Source organism: Pocillopora verrucosa, chromosome 3 (assembly GCF_036669915.1).
Source record: "Pocillopora verrucosa isolate sample1 chromosome 3, ASM3666991v2, whole genome shotgun sequence".
In the NCBI taxonomy this organism is placed as follows: domain Eukaryota; kingdom Metazoa; phylum Cnidaria; class Anthozoa; order Scleractinia; family Pocilloporidae; genus Pocillopora; species Pocillopora verrucosa.
In genome coordinates this window covers 4,904,429-4,926,053 of record NC_089314.1, presented here as the reverse complement: position 1 = coordinate 4,926,053, position 21,625 = coordinate 4,904,429, and the positions used below count along the sequence as shown (strand labels likewise).

At 37.9% G+C, this 21,625-nt stretch overlaps 1 protein-coding gene and 2 pseudogenes across 1 annotated transcript; all 3 read left to right on the top strand.

The window, feature by feature from the left end:
- Positions 1-698: 698 nt before the first annotated feature.
- Positions 699-4,186, top strand: LOC131777428 (GDH/6PGL endoplasmic bifunctional protein pseudogene; annotated as a pseudogene).
- Positions 4,187-5,831: 1,645 nt separating this feature from the next.
- On the top strand, positions 5,832-10,261 carry LOC131777426 (uncharacterized; annotated as a pseudogene).
- A 1,923-nt stretch (positions 10,262-12,184) lies between these two features.
- Positions 12,185-21,325, top strand: LOC131796600 (beta-hexosaminidase subunit beta-like). Its single transcript, XM_059114199.2, has 14 exons — positions 12,185-12,733; positions 13,291-13,356; positions 14,381-14,427; positions 14,656-14,766; positions 15,512-15,613; positions 15,926-16,033; positions 16,439-16,509; positions 17,145-17,276; positions 17,885-17,971; positions 18,332-18,545; positions 19,433-19,463; positions 19,637-19,727; positions 20,228-20,332; positions 20,798-21,325. The coding sequence occupies exons 1-14, from the start codon at positions 12,358-12,360 to the stop codon at positions 20,859-20,861; spliced, it is 1,605 nt and encodes a 534-aa protein (XP_058970182.1). The 5' UTR covers positions 12,185-12,357; the 3' UTR covers positions 20,862-21,325.
- The last annotated feature ends 300 nt before the right edge of the window (positions 21,326-21,625 follow it).

The following is a 21,625-nucleotide window of genomic DNA, read 5'->3' as shown; positions in this document are numbered from 1 at the left end:
TCGGTAATGTTTCATAACTGAACCATTAATCGTAACTTTAACATGTTTTTCTGACTCTTTTAAGTCGGCATCCGAAGCGTGACTATCTGGCGTTAAAAGGTCTGAGGTCTCTTCTGCGACTAAATCGCCAAAGGGCATCTCTTGTGGGGCGGTAAGAACTTTCCCATCTGAAGTGAACAGCGACATCTCCAAAACATTGTTATTATTGCTTATGTTACTCGGTCGCTCCGCTGGTTTCCCTGTGTTGCTTGTCATCGAGTACAATTGACCAACCTTATAATTACTGTTGTGACAGCTATCAGAGAATTCCTTGTGTGAGCTTCGTTCGCCAGTTAAAGTTTCCACAGCGGCCATACGAAACACGGGCCGCTTTCCAAGCTCGGTTCAAAATGCGTTTAGCGCTCACTTTCCAGTGCAGATAGGTTTTTTTCTATTTCCTTGCTTTAAAGCTTTCGCAAGTGATTTACTAGTAGACTAATTATTTCCTGTGAGATTTACCCCTAATCTTGTTATTTCCCTCATCACTCACCCAAATGTTAAACTTGGAATGTAATGAGATATTTTAAGTAATGACTACATCGCGTGCTTCAGTCACGTTAACCGGAAATCCTACAGGATATTTTCTTTTTTTTTTTTTTAAAACGTCCAATTGAGTGCATCTTAAAAAAACGTAGATGATGGTGGGAAGCTAATAAGATGTGGAATCGAACATTAAAAACAGAAAAGAGAAGAATTCAGGTCTTAATGCACAATATAGAAATGAAGTACGATTTGTCACGCAGTTTGCGTTATACTAAATGCAGAACTGAGTGGAGACTGGGTTTGAAAGTTAAAGATGGTGCCGAACAGATTTAACCTCTATGCCTTGGCAAGGCTGTTAATGGTACTTTTGTATTCCGGTAGACAAATTTCTGCTGATGGTAGTCAACAATCTCAGCATTTACCGCGAAATGTGACTAATATTGTTTTGATTGGCGCCACTGGGGACCTCGCAAAAAGATATTTATGGCAAGGTTTTTTCTCGCTCTTCATAAAAGAATCGAATGAGAGGAGTACTGTCAGAGTCTACCCTACGGCGCGTGAAAGTGTCGAGTCTGGCCAGAAAAAGATTGATGATATCTTAAAAGCGTCTTTAAAGTGTCCTGAAAGCAAAACGTTAAACTGGTGCTTAGAGAAGAAGAAAGTTTTTGTGGATCAAAGTGTAAAGGAATACCATCGACTAAAAAATGACCAAGATTTCATATCTCTGTGTCAGATTATGGGCGATGATATAGCGGCAGGCGAAAGAGAGAGGGGCCTCATTTTCTACCTGTCTGTGCCTCCATTTGCGTACACACAGATAGCGAAAAGGATTGATTCCTTCTGTCGTCGTGCTGAAGATAAACATGGCTGGATTCGCATAGTCCTTGAGAAGCCTTTTGGTTCAGACCTGGCCTCTGCGCAGGAGTTAGCTCGAAGCTTGTCGAATTATTTCGACGAGAAGGAAATCTACCGAATTGATCACTACCTTGGCAAAATAGGAGTTGCTCAGATCTTAGAGTTTCGGTATAGCAATCATAACTTATACAAAGATTTGTGGAACAGTGATCACATCGAAAGAGTAGAGATTGTTTTGAAAGAGAAGAATGACTGTGAAGGGAGGACTAGCTTTTACGACCACTATGGTGTTATCCGAGATGTTATGCAAAATCACATGACAGAGCTTCTTACTCTGGTTGCCATGGAGTTACCAGACAGTCTGAATGACAGAATAAGCATCATGCAAAATAAAGTGAGGCTGCTGAAGGAGATCAAAGCTATGGATAGATGGAGTGGTGTTATTGGTCAGTATAAAGATTACAACATGCACTATGGCCAGGAAAATAAAAAAGATGACAATTCAAATACCCCAACTTTTGCTGCTGTGTCCATGTTTATCAACAATGCTCGCTGGGATGGTGTGCCTTTTATTTTGGTTTCTGGAAAGCAGCTTGATGAGCGTACAGCTTATGTGCGTGTAGTTTTTAAAGACAATGTACATAAAGTTCAATCTGGAGCATCATATGATAATAACTGTGATATCAGGCAGTTAGTGTTTAACATTCAAGGTGAGAAACTCACAAAACCAGGTATACTTCTTTCAGGTTTTCTTCCAAAGCCAAAGTCTTTTAATCCATTATCATCAGTAGCAATTACAAAGGATCAGCTGTTTGGTTGTTCAGCCAACAGTTTCAATGCATTTATCTTCAACAAATCAGCTGATGCTTATACAACTCTAATTTCTGCTGTCTATCATGAACAGAAAAACTTATTTGTTGGAATGGAAGATCTCATATCTTCTTGGAAAGTGTGGTCGTATTTTCTGGACACTTTGAAAAGGGCATTACCTCGCCAATATGACCAGAAAAGCTTGGATGTGTTGAATTTTGTTACTTCAGGAGAAAGGCTAGAGTTTTCTTCAAATAATGATGATGGAAGTTGTGATGCGAACAGAATATGCAAATCCAATGAACCATCTGCTAACTATTACAAACAAGAAAAATTTAGGAACAGCGATCTGGTAACTGGAACAAAATCCCAAGTAATAAGAACTCTTGCCAATAAAATTATTGGTCATGCCCTCAGAGAGGTATCTGCCAAAGGGGTCTTTCACCTGGCCTTGTCAGGTGGCACCTCTCCTGTAATGCTCTATGAGACCCTCGCATTTATGGCCAAAGAGTTCCCATGGCATCATTCCCATGTTTGGCTTGTGGATGAACGATGTGTCCCTCTAAATAATCAAGAATCCAATTTTTATTTAATTTATAAGAAACTTTTGCAACATGTACCAATTTCTCCTTTCAACTTTCACCCAATGCATGTTATGTTAAAAGGTGGATTGTGTGAGCAAAGTGATGAAGGAGCTGAAAATTATGAGGCTGAGCTCAGCAGGTCCCTCAGCAATAATCAGTTAGATTTTGTTGTTCTTGGATTAGGTTCGGATGGTCATACAGCTTCTTTGTTTCCCCATGAATCAGCTCTAAATGAGAAAGAAAAATATGTTACTTTATCTGAGAGTGGTCAAGATTCTGCAGTGAAAAAGAGAATGACAATGACTTTTGGCTTGCTTAACAAGGCTAAATCTGTGGCAGTTCTTGCTCTGGGTGATCAGAAGAAGGATATAGTGAAAACTACTTCCAGTGTTAATGTTGATATATGGAATTACCCTATAACTGGCCTTGACCTAGAAAATGGAGAACTGACCTGGTTCATTGATAATATTGCTCTTGATAGTCATTAACAGGGCTACAGCAGTACATCAAAGCTTTTAAATCTTAACAAAAAATTATTTAGCTAAAATTTTCGAATCTGAACAATTTGAGTTTATCTACCCCATCCCCTAATCATTGTCATTCCCATTTGGTTTATTTTGTCCCTTTTGGGTTTTTTTTCTATTGTGTTGGACTAACATTTCCAAGCTTCCTTCACATTGAAGGTAAGTTTGCTCATTGCCTCCGAAAAAAGCACAATTTTAGAATGAAACTTGCTTGATATGCAAATATAACCTGCAAAAATGGAAATTTAGTGCATTTCTTGATGTATCAGTATCTTATGACTTTGAAGAGTATCCTTGTCTGGTTCTTAATCATTGGATCAAAATTTCTGTTGGGGCAACCACCTACTGGTGTGATTTAGTCAGCACAATCTGGGTAGAGCACCAAACTACCATCAGGACATTTGAGTGGCAGTTGACACCTGCTTGTTTTCATCCCTTCCACCTATCTAATGTTTACCTATTAATGGTAGTTTCATGCTCATCATCACCAAACAGTATTGACACAATGATTTGAGCACCAAATCTGAAAGGACTCTTCACAGTTCTTTTTGCTTTTTTTACTCTTATGTATTGTGACAATCATGTCAGAAATAATGGGTTGAGTGGTTGGTGTAATGACTTTGTTTTAAACTTCTGGGGAAAATGATGTAAAGGTCCTTGGGTATTGTTGTCCATTTTAGCTAGGAAGTGCTTCAGCATGATGAATATGTGTATTATTATTTATGTTTTCCACTTAAAGAGTCTTAACTGTTCAATGTATTTATTAGACTTTTTAATGAGCTTTGCCTCCCTTACAGGCCTCTGTCTAGTAACCCCCTCCTCCCTCTCTTCTTGAAACCTAGGAAATGAATCAGTCCCAGGAGGCATGTTATTACAATATTTATTATGAATAATTAAATTAGTAATTTTTAAAATAAACTATTATAAACACTATTATGGTGTTTTCTGTTTTTATCCACCACTGTATTTGTTTGAAATATTGTTTGTGTACATTTATTATGGTTACTTTTCTGGGTGCCTGCTGCATGGGCTTTACAAAGTTTTCCCAGATCTTACATAACAATCATGTAGTTAAATCTCTTTAACAGAAATGGGCATAGATACACTGGCTTATCAGTCTAAGTGTGGTGTGGTAAAGAAAGCTGATAGTCTTCTCAATTGGAAAAAAAAGCAATAAAAAGCTCTTAAATAAAGAGCCATAAAGACTAAAATATTTTCACTTTCCTTAGTATAAATTGTTGATATTTTTGTCAACAAAAAAATGACAGTTTTGTAGGAACACTTTCACTATCCATCTGGCCTTTCTATACTGTCCACCAAAAAAAACTTGATTATACTCCTGTAAGCACTAATGGGGATTTTCACTCTGCTCGCACCATTTCAATTGCTTTGCTGATAAACAGACCCATGGGTTTCAAACTTAATTAATAGAATTGGAAAATAACCTGTGATGGGTTAAGGTAAATTATTATTTTTCCCTTCATCCATCTGCTGACTTTTGCACTCCTGGTTCCCTTCGAAAGAGAACAAGAGGCTCTCAAGCTTTAATATTTACTCAAGGTCATAACCAACCTGTGGTTTTGCACTAGCACTGGGCCTAGCTTTTTAGAAGAACTAAATAGATAACCTTAAATAGTTAGTATTTGTAGTATTTCGTCACCCTTTCTGGATATTTACATTTTTTTAACTTTGAACAGCTGTTTGTTTTGAACATTACTTGAAATTTATATCATAAATTGTTGGTTTGTTTTAGTGTTATTTTTGTGTTGTTTCATCAGTGAATACTGTAAAATTTCATTTGCCACTGCATTTTTTTCAATTGTTCTTCTCTTAAAGCTTGTCAGTTTTAATTAAAATTTTTGATCTACCTCATTGCATTAGTAATATAGCTGGCCACTTTGAAATTGTGACATCATTTCCCCCTAAATTACAGGCAAGGTGCAAAAGTAACAGCACTTTGCATTTAGTAATGCTGGCTGCTTTGAAATTGTGGCCTCATTTTCCCCTAAGTTACCTGCAAGGTGCAATATTTGTATTTGTAGTGCAAATAGCAATGGAGGTAATGGAGGACAGCAATGCAAATTTTGCATGGTTGCATGTAGGATTCTCTATCACTCCTCTGGCCAACTAGAGGCCCAATGCAAAAATTAAGATACTTTCAAGAAGAAGGCAATTTACTGTAATCTACCCTCTGACATCATTTGATCTTAAACCTTTCAGATGTCATGATATACCCTTTTTAGTATATAACACACAAGTGAATTGTGCTTTCGCGTGTACTGGTGCGTAAGTGATTAGTTCTATTTACCTCCAAGCAGCGGAAGAGACAAAATTGCAGGTCAAGAATTTAATTTTCAACCTTTCTTTGGTATTTTGACAGAAGTACATAAATTTTTTTGGTTTCTATGTGGTGTAGACTAAAACAATTTTTCACTCCAGTTAGTAATTACCGGTATTAATTATTGATGCACAAAGGTAGAAAGAGTGAATAAATAAATGAATTTTTTTTCAAGGAGAAAGTCGTAGAAAGAGGAGAATGTCCCCTGGCTGCAGTAACTGGGATTATAAACAACCCAAAGTTACTTCTGTGGACACAGCTGGTAATTTCAAAAGCCTAATGTATATTTTTAGTAGCCCTCTCATGGAGCAGTTAGATAAAGGATAATGGATGGTGTGAGAGTCTATATATGGCGTTAAGATGCCAAGTGAGATGTGTTCCGCTGAAGAATACATCCCAAAGAAGCGGTTCTCACAGCCACACAAAAGGATGCAGTGAGAGTGGCTTCTTTGTACATATTAACTTTTGTTTACAATGTAACGCCTTGTTCATCCCACAATCAACGTAAGAGCATTCCGAATGAGCTGCGGGCTTTAGCTCTCTTTGGTGTTGTCTTATCGTCTGTGGCTGGCAATTGTTACCGGGATCACTAAAACTGAACATACCAATCAAGGAATGATTTCCATCTCTATTGGCCTTGTACATGTTTACATCGGAATACCCAGCAAAGACCCCAAGCCTCACTTTCAAGTTGCAGGCTGATTAATTTTATTTAAAAGTATTCTCAAGACACTGAAGAGTAAAAAAAATCACAAAAAAACAACAGGAAAGTAGCAAGTATTCGAAGTCAGTGTGCATAAGATCTATTATTTGTCATCTCTGCTTACTTTGGTTCTGAGAGCTGATTAGCACAATTGAATGAAATTGGAATTATTCGTTTCCCATGTGTGATTGGTTAATCTTGTTTGGGAAACACAGTAACTAGGAGAACTCTGAAAATTATTTCTTTGTGTAGTAAAACAAGGCACACCAACAGATGAGGAATTGGAAGAATTAGGAGACGAAATTGCTGAAAAGTGGATGAAGCTTGGGCGTCGCTTGGGGGTCAAGGAGGCAAAACTACAGGATATAGACCGAAGACACAGGCAGCTATGTGAGAGGGGATACCACATGTTAATTCACTGGAGACAGAAGAATGGCTCTGCAGCAACTTATCAAATTTTGAATGCTGCGTTACAGCATAAACTCGTACAGCGCAAAGACTTAGCAGAGCGAATCTGTTATAAATATGGTAATTATTTTAACAATATTAGTTAATCTGAGGAGGAAATAAAAAGTAAGGCTATTTGCGACACATAACCAAGTAGTTTTACCATATTCCTTGAAACAGTTCTAAATCTTAAATGTCGAGTGGCTGGCTTACAATTCGATGTGTCCAGATTTGTCAATAATGCATGTTGACCCTCTATCTACAAGAAGCGAAACGACCCTACTCCGTCTTCAACCTATCATTTCACTGAAATTAAGTCTGAGCAATCCGGAATTAGTGCGTTCACTTGAAGAAAGAGGTTAGTTCAAAACAGTTAAATTACAAGCCCACGACATATATTGATGCTGTAACAGACCGATAAGTAAAGCCTACTGAAACTTCTGTCGAAATAACTTACCGTATGAAGAAAGATCTCCAGGGAATTTTTTTGGGCGACAATATGTCTAAGTATATTTGTTAACTGCCAGGATCATTAATGTCGAAAGCGTTATGTGCTTGAATAGAAAAAGAGAGATGGTAAATTTTGAACTCGCTAATAAAATAAAGAGAGATGTTTCCTCGTTTTGCTGCAAGCGGGGCACAAAGAAAAAATCTTTAGTCCTCATTCCAAAAAAAAAAGTGAGAAGACAAAAAAAAGGAAGCAACTTCCTTTTGTAAGCACGCTCAAACTTTACCATCTTTGGTATTCTGTGTATCACTAATTATGTTTATCGACTCGTTTTTTTCCAGAAGCCGACCTCCTTCCTGGGAACAGTTTTGATGTTAAAATTTGTCGGAAAAAACTTGCAGAGCATTACAAGAGAACCGCCAAGGTGCCAACCTCTGTATGGTCCAAAAACAATGCCCTGAATATTCACGAGATCTACACTCGACTGTCTTTGGTGAAAGAGGAACAAACCCCAGTTGGAAAATCACGGCCTGAGCTGAATCACTACACTGATGTGCTCACGGAGAACAAGAACGGATTGCCATCAAACAGGATACTTGTGCAAGGGCAGACTGGAATTGGGAAGAGCACGTTTGTGAAGAAGCTGGCTATTGACTGGGCTGAACTCGACGAAAACAGGTTGACAGATGAACAGAGAGCTATCCTGAAGAAGTTCGAGCTTGCTGTTATTATTGATCTCAAGAAAGTATCTAAACATAAATGCTTTAGAGATATCATAAGCGCCTCCCGTATTTTTGCCGATGAGGACACAGCCATGAAGGACGGTCTGCTAAGTTACATCACCCACAACCAAGACAAAGTTCTCCTCGTTTTTGATGGATACGACGAATATCGTTTCGGAAGGAACTCTGATATCTTTGAGATATTCAAAGGAAACAAGCTGAGAAACTGTTGTGTGTTGATAACAACTCGAATTTCCAAAGCGGATGAGCTGAAAGAATTTAAGGACGTGTATGCTGAGATCACTGGGTTCAATAAAAAGGACAGAAACTCCTTTATGATCACAATGCTTGGTGACAAAACACAAGCAATAGCGTTACGGGGTTATCTTGCGAGGAAAAAGATGATCAATTTGGCGAGAGTTCCGCTACTTCTCCTGTTCTTTTGCACTTTGTGGAAAAATGAAAATTTTAGGAGTTGTTTTACCTCGAAGACAAAATTATACGTTGCGATCGTACAGTACGTTTTGGATCATAATGAAGGAAAATGTTCTACTAACTTTCGCAAAATTGAAGATTTTAAAGAGGTTCTGGCTGAAATCGGAAAGGTGGCTTTAGAATGTCTGCTAAAGAACGATCATGTATTCGAATATGATCAACTGTCTGCTGCCATGCTTTGTGAAGAAAATCGGATTATAGGCTTATTTCAAGTCAGTGAGTACTTAGAAAATCTTCGACCAGCAGGGATGGTATCGTTTATTCACAAGACAATTCAGGAGTTTTTAGCGGCATGGTATATCACCAACCAATGTGTCACTCAAGGAAATCTCGGTGGAATTAAAGACCGCGCCCGAACCTTGTACGAGTGTATGTCCTTTGAGAATGTCTTTAGGTTTATTTGCGGTTTGTCTAATGATGGAGCGGTGAAGGTTTTTGAACACTTAACATCAGTTAGAATCTCTGACCCAATACTGAATTCTGATTTTAAGCCAATGCCTGATAAACTTATCACGAGAGACAAGATACTATATGACGTCACTGCCATGCAAAGGGGCTTCTTTTTGTTTGTGTTCCTCTTGTTTACTGAAGTTGAATCCAAAATTGACATTTTTAGACATTATTTAGATTGCACCCATCGGGTCATCTCAATTTACACATACACGAAGCTACTTATTGCCATTTCCCCCGAGGCACGGAAAATTTTAACTGAATTTGACGTTCGTGGTGTGGTGTGGTGTCATGCGATGTGATGTGGCATAGAGTGATGATAGGTTAAGTTGGATAGTGGCAAAGCTGGTCAAGTTGCCTGGGTTTCTCTATTGCGTAGACATTGTAGCAGATGTTGAAGCTGTTAACTATTTGATTAAATTTGGAGCAGTCCTGAAGTGACAATTGTACTTTTTGTTGCATCCTTCATTTCCACTGTGGCCGGTCGCTGTTTTCACTGAATTGTCACTGATGTGTGATGACCATGCCAGACTATTCACTGAGAATTTTACTCTATCTCACTCCACAAGTTTGTGTTTCGAGCCGTCATCTCTGAAATTTCTTAGATCTCTAAACATTAGTGTACACATTAACGAGCAGATAGTGCGCTGTTTTAGTACAATAATTAGAGACTGTAAGAATTTTGAAAGGATTGGAATGAGGGTGTTAAATGAGAGTGCTTTTGAATGTCTGGAACAAATACCAAATCCTCTCACGTGTCGTCTGAAGCTGGAAATTACGTTCCGTCTGAAATCGTCTGAAACATTGAAGCTCAATGGTTTGTTACCGCGATTTAACAACGGCCTCATCATATTTAGCCTTGAATTGGATAACTTCTGCTGTGCTGAAGCAGAAAACAAACTGGTTTCTCGCATCACACACAAGACTCTTGTGCAATTGGATCTGTGGAACATGAGATTGACTCCAGCAACAGCCGCGGCAGTTGGTCGGTTACTTCCTGAAATGTCTCTCGTTAGGTGGGAGGAAGTGGAGCACCGTACAAGTGGAGGAAATAGAGGCTCTATTTAGTGGATTCAATAAAACATTTTCAGCTTTAGAAGGCTTTGAATTCTCTTTTTTCAGTCGCAGAGGTTGTCTCGCTTCACTTACTGAGTGTCTTCGTTTCTTTCCCAGCTTGTGGTTTGTTGATCTTAGACTTTTAAATTTGGATGAGAGGGACTTGCGTGGTTTGTTGGACAGTTTGAGATTCATTCCTAATCTAATGACGCAGAAGCTACGAGGCAATCCACTGGGGGAAGAAGACGGGGTGAAATCTATCGTGAAACAAGCACTACCTCAGGTTGACGTTTTATGTTATAATTAACACCCGGATTCATTCAACAAGTGAGAAATAGGCATGAGGACTGACTTTAGGAATTATAAGTGACTTAAGCTACTCGTCCTAGTATCAGACAAAATGTCATTTTTTGAGCAAAGAACTTAACATTTCATAATCGAAGTTTATAGAGCTGTTTGTGAAGTTGCCCGCATAAATACTTTCGAGGTATTTTTGACAAATTTTAGTTGAGATACACGAACATAAATGCTTATATCGAAAGCCCTAGTCGTACGGGTGACATGAAATACGTAGCACCATAATGAATGCAGTTGGCCTTTTTAAATTCAGGGAGCAATTTTTTTTATGCAAATAAGGTTGTTCAGTAAACTACTTATTTTGACAAGAGATATTCTGATGTTTTGTTGACTACTTCAAGTGATTACAACGAAGCTCACAGTTTTCCCCGAGGTTTGCTCTCTGAAAACTGTTCGCATCTCGGAACAGATAGTGACCGTGGACAAATATCCGTGCTTTTTTTCGCGCCAAATGAAGGCTATTGTTTATACAATAACAGACGGCAAAAACCTTTAGTGATCAAGTTGTGTATATTTTTAGATGCACTTTTTCTGGTAAGATGCAGGCATCTCAAAATTTTTGCACTTTGTTGAGTTCAGGGTTTTATGGAAATAATTAAACAGATTTCACAGTTTTTCTGCAACAGTCGCGACCTCCAGAAATGTCCTCATTATGTAGAATTATTAATGGTGCGGTGGAAAGAGGCTCAATACAAGTTGGGGATTTAAATTTGACTTGAGTATGAAAATGACGAAGATTTTAATTCAAAGATTTAGAGTTATCACTATTTATTACAAGAGAATATATTCTCTTGTTTATTAATGTCATTATTTTCCAGCATTTAGTTCTTTAGTTCTAGTCTTTTTTGGGTTAAGGTTGTGTGTAAGGTAAAGGAGCTGATATTTTTACCTTTGCTCTGCCAATACTTCAAAGATCATTTTTTTTTGCGACGGACGTAAAGACGACGTAAAGATCATTCAGTGCGATGTCATTTATTTTCATTTCCTGTAACGGTATTTCCTTTAACAAGCGCCTGCGCTGCAATATCATGTATTAAAACACGGCAAGAAATGACCCGTCGGATGTTTCTTTTGACCAAGAGAAAATACGCAAGCATTTTGTTTTAGGTTTGGAGAAAGGTCGTTTGTGACATTAATTTATTTGGTTATTGTTCAATGCCCGAGTGTTGGGACGACACGGTACTGTGCGAGTTGTGCAACTGAATGTGCTTGCACTTAAGCTGCGTGGGATTTAGGACTGCCCCGGAGGGCGAGTGGCTCTGCATTGACTTGCAGACCACCAGACTTCAAGCGTTTTCGTAATTGTTAAGGTGTTATTTCGGATCCCTCAACAGTTAATAATCGTTAACATTAGAAAATAAGATTGAGTTCTATTTAATAGTCTCCACTTTTGTTAAGACGTAGACATTAATGTTGATTTGCATTTGAAAATAAGCTGAGAGTTCCAATAGTTCAGAATAGATGCATTTTAAGTTATCATAGGCTTTACGAACGAATCTGCGGGGGGTCCAAATCTGCTGTGACACCTGCACTGTCTCTAGCCTATCAGTTGATCAGTGTACAAACTTAGTTTACAATTTTGGCATCGGTACTTCACAGCACATTGCATTTTTACGACAATACTTTGCAACTATAACAGAAGACACTGTTGAAATTATTGACATTTTACTTCTCTTGTTGACGTTTACGCGATTGCGTGATCATTTTGAACTTTGAGATAATGTTGCGTCACAAAATCGATCGTCTACCGTGTATCGCCTACCGTCTGTGTTTTCGTACATGTTACGTTTAAATGATTCGTCAACCTGTAATCAAGCGTTGTTATTTTTCGAGGGAGCGCGATCATGTAGCAGCGCAAGAGTCGACGGGTGCCGATTCTTGCGTCGCTACAGTATTGCGCTTCACCGAAAAAAAAATGTGACTGTTGTCACATGATCGAAATCACCCGACTGTCTTGTGACTTGTCCTTTATGTCTGACAACAACAGTAACAACAGTAGCGCGGCCGCATTATCCAACGCTCTCACGCAAATCTATCGTCTGAAAGATGTTTCTTCTGAAGCTGTTTTTCGTGGCTCTTGCTTTGATGAGTTGTTCTGGCAGTCTTTCTGAACCGTGGGAAGAAGTAGAAGAAGATGCCGAAAAAGAGGAAGCAGTGATCAGTTATGTGACGGGATCGATCTGGCCAAAGCCTCAATCTTACAAAGCAACCGGCAAGGTCTACACGCTTACATCGAATAATTTTTCTTTCGATTCAGCGGGTGAAACCAGTGATGTACTGAAACAAGCGTTAATGCGCTACAAGGTTTTGGTTTTTCCAGATGCAGTTGAAAAACCTAAAGACGGGTTGTCGCAAATTATTAAACTGACCGTAAAGGTGTTGGACAAATACGCTCCGCTCTCACTAGAGTCTGATGAGTCCTGTAAGTGTAAGATCATCGATAGATCTGTCTTTCATTTCAAAATTATCTCTTTAAAGCTATCCTTTTTTATTTTTTTTATTTTTCGTCTTCGATGATGTCTTGGCCCTCGAGCTGCAGATGTGTCACTAAGAAGGCACATAAATAATTGGAACATTACATAATTCGAAGTAAGGAGGGGGCGGGGTTGAACCGGGAAGGGAGGTGGTTACCCAAGAAAAATAGGGGAATTTGTAGAATGACTCTTAAAACCACTATTGTATTTTAGACCGGAACAGGTGACTTTGCTGTATCCTAATTTATTAGTAAGATCTGAATTATAATGAAATTTTTGTGTTCTCATGAAGCACACCTAATTCCAGCAGATAATGGCTCCAAAGGATGTACAAACCTTACTTGATTTCAGACCCAGATAAATGAATCAACACCACGCCAGATAAATGAATCAACACCAAGGCCTTAATGAGGCAGAGCCCCAGAGGGAGGGAGGGAGGGGGAAAGGGAAGATACAGTGTCTGATTTGAGAGGAGTGTTGATTAAGTGTTTATTTTCCAATTAAGATATCCTGGTTGTTGATGCACCTACTACTTCTTTGACTGCGAACACGGTGTGGGGTGCATTACGAGGTATACATATTTTTTATTTGTAAGTAACAAAAAGATTCCATGAGTCTGTGCATGTGTTCAGTAATATATCACAGATATGTCAAAACGTAGTAAGAACAAGTTAAGTGGAATCATGAGGCACAGTGGAGTGTGTCACTGATGTTTTCACCATTTGATGTCTTCTGTGATCTATTACTGTACAGACCACAGCAACATGGAATCTAATAGTTTTAAATGATAAAAAATCAAACATTGGTGATGGTGACATCATCTGTGTCTGTCCTCCACTGATTAGATCTTAAGTGTAAACCAATTAAAAAAATATGTGCAAATTTAGCTTGTTATATGATACATGCAGGATTTGCGCTTGAAAATATTGAAGTGGTTGTAGGAATAAATGAGTTAAAATAATTTTTTGTGCTATATTATCTTACTGTTTTAGTTTGTACTGAACAACAACTCACCTCAGTGCAGCTGGTGGCCAGTGGTGGATATTCACCTCGCTGTTACAAGGCCTACTAAATATCTACCACTAGCCACTTCCACTTCAGTGAACGATCATTAACTATTGAATGTATATCACCAGTTAGGAAACAGAGAATTATTTTAGATAGTTAATACCAAGTTAATTGTCCTGGAATTCTTGAAACAAATGTAGATGAGTAAAAGTTCATATATCAAAAATTAACCCTTTAACTTCCAGAAGTGATTAATATGTAACTTAATTCTCCCTGGAATATCCATACTTTATCCAATGAAAAGGTAATGAGAATACTCAAACTTATCATGTAGAAGGTATTGTGATCTCACACCAACTTCTCCTTACTACTTTAGAAGAAAATTTCTCACAGCTAGAGTGGAGAATTTACAAGAATTAAGCTAGCTGAGCAATATTTCACTTAGTATACTAATTAAGATCAGCTGACAGAACAATAATGAAATATACTCGGATATGAAATTTTTATTAGCCTTTTGTATGAATTACAGCTGAAAATTACTTTTGTTTTTTATTTTTTCTCGTTTCTTTTTTCATTTTCTTAAACAGGTCTTGAAACATTCAGTCAAGTTGTTTATCAAGATCAAATGGGATTGGTGAGCAATTACCTTTGCGTTCATTTATTTTTTATTTAATCTCTTGATTTTCAACTATTTAACTCACTTCTATTTTTGAATATTGGCTGAATGTCAAAATAAGTTACATTTCTTGCCAGTTTAAACTTAACAAATGAGAAGAAAACATCGAAGGTAAACAAATCTATATACTATTTTAAAATAAAATGTCAAAACATATTAAATTTATTTTTCCTTCTTTTTTCATAGTATTTGGCCAATGGCTCCAAAATAGTTGATCATCCAAGATTTCAGCACAGAGGGTTCATGATTGACACCTCAAGGCACTACTTACATCCATCGATCATCCTCAAGTTTATTGTGAGAATTTTATTATAATTGTTACTGAAAGAAATCTTAAACATATGAATTCAATGTGTACTCTCTTCTGATGTTTAAAGAAATTTGTTTTGCATGAAGCCAGGAACATTGGACCATTCTGTAGATGTCTTAAATCTGAGAATGTTTGTTTATGGATAACCTACCCATGCCCAGCCCCATGATAATTTATTAATTTATTTAACTACTTTCTATTTTTTTTTAGGGGGTTGGGGTGGGAGACTGCTTAATCCCATTCATTCCCCATGAGCTTTTAAGTCACTGAGGAACACTCATGTCATTCAACAATGCAAAATGTTCAAAATAATTCAACCACTCGTAATCAAATGAAAGAGGTAAAATTTTTCCCTGTGGAAATAACAGTCTTAGAGAGAAGTTGGCATACACTGAGATTGAGTGGCCCAATGTTTTGTAGTCCAAATAGTTGCAGAATAAGAAACAAGATTTCAAGGCCAGACCAAGTGGTAGTGGTAAATGTGTTGCACTCTTTCCTAAGCATAGCATGTAGCTCTTAGGATGCAATTTCCACTCTGGGGTTTAAATATGATTGGTGTCAGTTGACCTTAGAGGAGGAAATTAAAATCACTTCATGTAACAGATAGACTAGGGACCTATATACAGTACAGCCTTTAAAGACACTGGTCTCATTCACCTGTCCAATGATGTGTACATGAATTTGTGCAATTTATCTGTCATTATAGTCATCTGAAGGTCTTTTAAATTTTAGGATGCATTGTCATACAGCAAGTTTAATGTTCTTCATTGGCATGTTGTGGATGATCAATCCTTTCCTTTTGTCAGTGAAACTTTTCCACAGCTAAGTGGGCAGGTATCAAAAATTTTTTGCTTAATTATTTATGTATTTAAATTGCTTTCTTTTATGAATTTGGTTTTATCAACTGAGTTGATCATGTAAATTGGCCACTGTGAAGAGTTTTTAAAGCTTTAGAAACTCTTTTCAGTAGCCATTACTATAGCCAAATTTATCTTGTTATACCTCATCCTGCTGATGCAGCACCGATGCAGCACCATAGTTTATATAGGAACTTACTGGCTCTCTATACTTTTATTATGGGCTTGTGAAGAAATTCTCTTTCCAGCCTTGCATTTCTTGATTGCATGTTGTGCTTCATTTTTTAAGGGTGCATACAACAATAAAACTCATGTCTTCACAAAAGACGATGTAAATGATATTGTGGAATATGGAAGGATGCGTGGAATCAGAGTTGTTCCAGAATTTGATACACCAGTGAGTACTCAAATGGAATTGTTTTATGCCTCCTATGCTTTGATGGGTTAAATACAAATTTTTTACTGGCCAGTCAATGCACAAAACAGTCGAATATTTAAGTCTGCCACAAAACCAGAAATGTTTATTTTTCAGTTGTCAAGCCCTCCACTCTGCTCCTCACTGGATTTGTTCTCAGTTTCCCCTAAATCAACTCCTTTGCTGCACTTTCTATATAACCAATTGGTCTGCCTCCTGCCAGTTGGGTTTTTTAAACACTATGTTTATCATACAGTGATTCCAGTTTGTTTGTTTGGCCCTGAAAAGCCCCGTCAGGGGAGAGGTCAATTAAGAACACACAATTGTTGCCATCATTTATTCTTGATAAGATCAGAGTCAGTTGTGAGGTTTGTATTTTCCATGTAGGGTCACACGAGATCCTGGGGAAGCATAGAAAACCTCTTAACACCTTGTTATTCTGAAGGAAAACCATCAGGGTAAGAAAATATATTACTCTTTTGTTTTTGTTAATTGCTGCAGTGATTCATGAGCATGGCTTATTCTTATTCTTATTAGACCTGGCCTACTTTTCTGGTTGTTTTGTATGCACTTTAAAGCAGCAAGTAGGAAGCTATGAACACATGCAGCTAAAGCGTGAGAAGTTTAAAGTAGACGATTGAGATGAATTATTCAAGGCCCTGCTGCCATCCAGCCCTCTACTCACCCCACCCCTCTTTAGCCTTCTTCTCACACTACTTTTCAACACTGCCCTTAAATTCTAAGTTTTGGTATGATGAGCTGAAGTCTAGATCTACACATGTTTGTCAATGATCACCAGTATATGAGAAGGGAAGCTCTCCAAAATGGACTCTCAGACTCTATCTCTGTTAGTTAAAGGTAACCCTTTGATTCTTCAGTGTGATTAGCATCTAATTTCTCCTCACAATATCACCCGTGAATCACACATTAAGGTCATGGGAACAAAGGAAATGATCACCAACTAAAGAAGTTTTTGATAGTTTAACAAATTCTCCTTGTCAGTACCTTAAGAAATGTATGGAGAACAGTATGGAGAATATTCATACTACTATTAGGGTCTGAAGGTTGATTTTATATGTTCTCCAATTTGCAGAACATTTGGACCAATAAACCCAACTCTAGACTCCACCTACACTTTCTTGAAGAAATTCTTTTCAGAGGTTGCTGAAAAATTTCCTGATCATTATCTTCACTTGGGAGGAGATGAAGTTAGGGACACCTGTTGGTATGACATCATGATGTTGCAACTTCGGCTCTTTACTACTGATGAGCGGAACTTGACTGACGTCACTTGTTGATGAAACCAAACAACTAATCAGCTGATCTGAGTTTCCCTTATTTTTATAAATAGTTCTTTAGAATGTCAAATGGTGAATACCGTGTGGGACTCAATGATCCGACTGGTCGATCTAACTATCTCTTAGAAGGTTTCCCTGCTTGGTCACCTTGTATATCTATATTATGAGGCTTCCTGAAAATGACGTGTTCGTTTAAAATCAGGGTGACCTCAGTTCCTCATTTACAAGGCATTCCTTATGCCTAGAGCCAGCAAACTATACGCACAATCACACTCGTCGTTTTTTCCTCGTGACGATTTTTTTATATCTTTCCAGTGGATATTCGTACTCTATAGTTATAGCAGCAAGGTTGGGAGGTTGGGAGAACGATAAGCTGGAAACCACTCCGCTTCGCGTCGTGGTTTCCTACGCTTATCTCGTGTTCTCCCAACCTCCCGCGTGTTTACATCAGGCTATGTAAACACGGAAACCATTTTACATTTCTTAATTGTTTAACTGTTTTTTATACTGATGTCTATTGTCATTTGCTCATCAGGGCAAGTAATCCGAACATTACAACGTGGATGAAGAAAATGGGATATGGGCAAAACTATTCTTTGCTTGAGCAGTATTATGAGCAACAGTAAGAACAAATCTTGTGCGAGTTTTCCTTTTTTCTCTCCTTTTTTTAGACGATGACTTAACTTTAATAGCTTTACGCAACAGTCCATGAATAAAAAATAAAAAATCCTCGCTTGCTTGAAAAAAAACTGAAGAAAGCATGTCAGTGACTGCTGAAGATCAGTGACTGCTGAAGAATGGCCAATCAAAACGCTGTAATAAGGCTCGTGTATCGACCAGTCAGAACGCAGACATGACTTGCAGCCCGCGAAAATTGGCGCCACCGCAATCAAAAAGTAGGCAGTACATTTTCATATTTTGGCGTTGAAAGACCCTGTACTTAACCACCTGAAACTGAGGTGATCTTTCCTCCAATTTTTAGCCTGCTGTCAATTGTGGAGGGACTTGGTAAAAGTTATATTGTGTGGCAAGAAGTTGTGGATAACGACATCAAAGTACTTCCCGATACTGTGGTGAATGTTTGGAAAGCGGGCTGGAAAAAGGAAATGGAAAAAGTCACAAGCAAGGGATTGAGAACAATTCTGTCGGCTTGTTGGTACCTGAACAGAATACAATATAGAATTGACTGGGATAAGGTATTTAGGAGCAAGATACCAATTTTTCCTTTCCGGGTAACACAGCAGTCAACTGTCGGGCATGCGCAAATAGATCAGTTTTCGTTGACTGCGTGCCAATTTTACGTTGAAGTTAGTTTAGGGAAAACGCCACGCTCAAACGCCGCGGTAAATTTGAGTAGAGTTTCCAGTCCCTTTAAATAAATAGTAATTCAGTTGCGGTTACTGTGATTGGTTTTTAGCTTTACTAAAAATGTTTTAAGTTTTCAAAACGCCGTTGTGCAGCAGTATTCCAGCTTGAGTTACTTTTTCTTTCTCCTTGCTTATTATGCAGTGTCGGAAACCGCTTGATTACGCCCTCAGCGTTTGCATATGCGTACTCGTTAGACCGCTAAGACGATTTTCTACGGGTCCTCCTCCTCTTTTTCCCCTGGCACGAGAGAAGGCGGCAAAAAACTTAAAACGTTTAAGTACTTTCTACAGCAGTTCCATGCATACATGCATATTTTTCCTGCAGGCGTGAAAAAGGAAGTGTCGAGGGCACTTGGCACTTATGATCTGTATTTGACGTTGGATTGGAGCGCATTTGACTGTTTTCGTAATTGAAAACTTGTTTATTTATCGTCTATGTTATCAGACACATGTGTTATAATATAATTAGCAAGTTAAAAATCGATAAGATATTTTCGAGAGAAACTACTTTGTTATATCGGTGGGTGCGTTAGCAGGCAGCAACAACTTTTGAGGAAACTAGCTGTGGAAATGATTCATATCGGCGATATGGACCGTTGCAGGAAACATTCTCCGTCACCAGTGTTTCTTTATTCTGTTTCCTCTGTTTTGCTTGTTTGTTTGTTCGTGTTTTATTGTATTAATTTTAAACTATTTTCTGTGGATTGTTTTTGTAGTACTACACCTGTGAACCAACAGACTTCACTGGTAAGAAAGATGTTTAAACTTAATTTAAGTTCATTTTTATGCGGGCGTGTTGTTCTTGTTTATTCTCCTTTCTTTTAAACCGTTTTCTCGCATTTAAGGATACTTTTGGGGGGTCAAATTATGACATATTTAAATTTAATAATCGTATTTTTGACTGGATATTATTTTTCCAGGTACTGAAGAACAAAAAGAGTTAGTGATAGGTGGTACTGGGTGTATGTGGGGAGAGTACGTTGATGGAACCAATATTCTCCCAAGAACATGGTGAGGTTTATCGTCTGACTTGCTAAATTAACCACCAACAAAGTATTTACAGACATATGTTGGATCAATGTTAGTATCTGAGCAACTACGCGCCAACCCCTCCCTTAACCCAACATCAACCCTAAGTTGTTATTGGTTTACTGTTGTTGGTTTAGGGGAGGGGTAGGTGCGCACTTTTTCAAACTCTGACATTGATCTCATTTGTTTTTGTTTCCATAAAGTGTCGGCGTTTTTAGCGTTAACTTATACATTTTGATTAGATCACTCTCAATTCAGACGGCAAAAAAGTGTTTTTATGGTCTGAACATTTGCATTCCCCTGGTTTTGAATCAGAATGGAAGCTCAAATGGTTTTTGGACTTTAAAGCTCTTTTTTATTTTGTTTTAAGCTTTTTTTGTTATTGTCACCATTAGTATTATTACTTGGAAATAATTTTAGTATAAACCTTTATCATGCATTGATCGGTGTGACTTTGATGGTTTTCGTGCTGCACATCCCAGGCCCCGCGCTCTGGCAGTAGGAGAGAGACTGTGGAGTAGTAAGGATACAACTGACTTAAATGACGCTAAAATGCGACTCTGGGAGCACAGGTGTCGTTACGTCAGGTACTGATAACATTACTTAAGAGGCATGCTCTTAAAATATTTCCTATTTTCATCTCAGCTATTTTTCTTTTTTTTTTTGCTTCTTTGGAATCGGGAGACATTCATTCAGGCCCCAACCACACCTATGCGTGTTTTCGTCTCGAGCTAAGCAAAGCAAAATATTTTCGCCTACACAAGCGTTTTCGTTTTCCTCTTAACTGTCCATATTACTGTCAACAAATAGGTCACGCAATAATTGTTTGGAAGTGAGTTAAAAAGTCAGCACCTAGATCACGAGTCTGAGGTAACCGTTAGCTTCGGCATGATTCACTCGACTTGGGTTGTGCGCAAAGCAAACGAGCTTGATACTGCACGAGATACCGACTCTGAGTGATGAAATGAAGCGTGAATAGATTTTCCTCATAACGATCTTTCATTCTGCACGGTATAGATTACTTTTCTTTTTATATTCTTCCTTTTACATAGACGTGGAATACCGGCAGAGCCTGGCACGAGGTCTCAGTATTGCAGATATGAATGGAGGGTTTAGATGTATGGTAACTCGACGGCAAACTCGTAACCAGTTGCCACCTATTTGTTTGAATTTTGAAATAGAAGGGGCCTGGTTAAATTTTTTTAAAATTGATTTGTATAGGTACAATCCAGATTACTTTTAACGAATCCTAAATTTTTACCATAGTTCACTGAAAGGTGTAGTTTAGAGATGTAGCTTTGTGAGTTTGTGTCAAAAGCTCTTTTGAAGTTTATTCACTTATCTATACTACTAGGAAATGACTATATCAGAGCTTCAAAAAAATTGATTTGTATAGGTACAATCCAGATTACTTTTAACGAATCCTAAATTTTTACCATAGTTCACTGAAAGGTGTAGTTTAGAGATGTAGCTTTGTGAGTTTGTGTCAAAAGCTCTTTTGAAGTTTATTCACTTATCTATACTACTAGGAAATGACTATATCAGAGCTTCAAACAAACCAAATAAAATTGAAAACGAAATCCAACCGGTCTGAATAACTATTGAGGCATTCTTGTTCTAAAGGATAAAATTATTTTTAATCGACATTCAAAAGGCATGTAGAAAGCCGATTCCACCATTAAAAATGAACGCTCTTGTTGGTTGGGATGATTGAAGTGAACGAAACCTGAAGGAGAACTTACGTTCCAGTAATAGAAATTAACGCGAATTAGTTGCTCAAGACAAGTAAAGAGTAAGATTAGCATGTTAAATTTCGCGACTTACAATGATATGAATTTGCCGAATGATTAGCACTGATTTCAAGAAACGATAATTTCCTG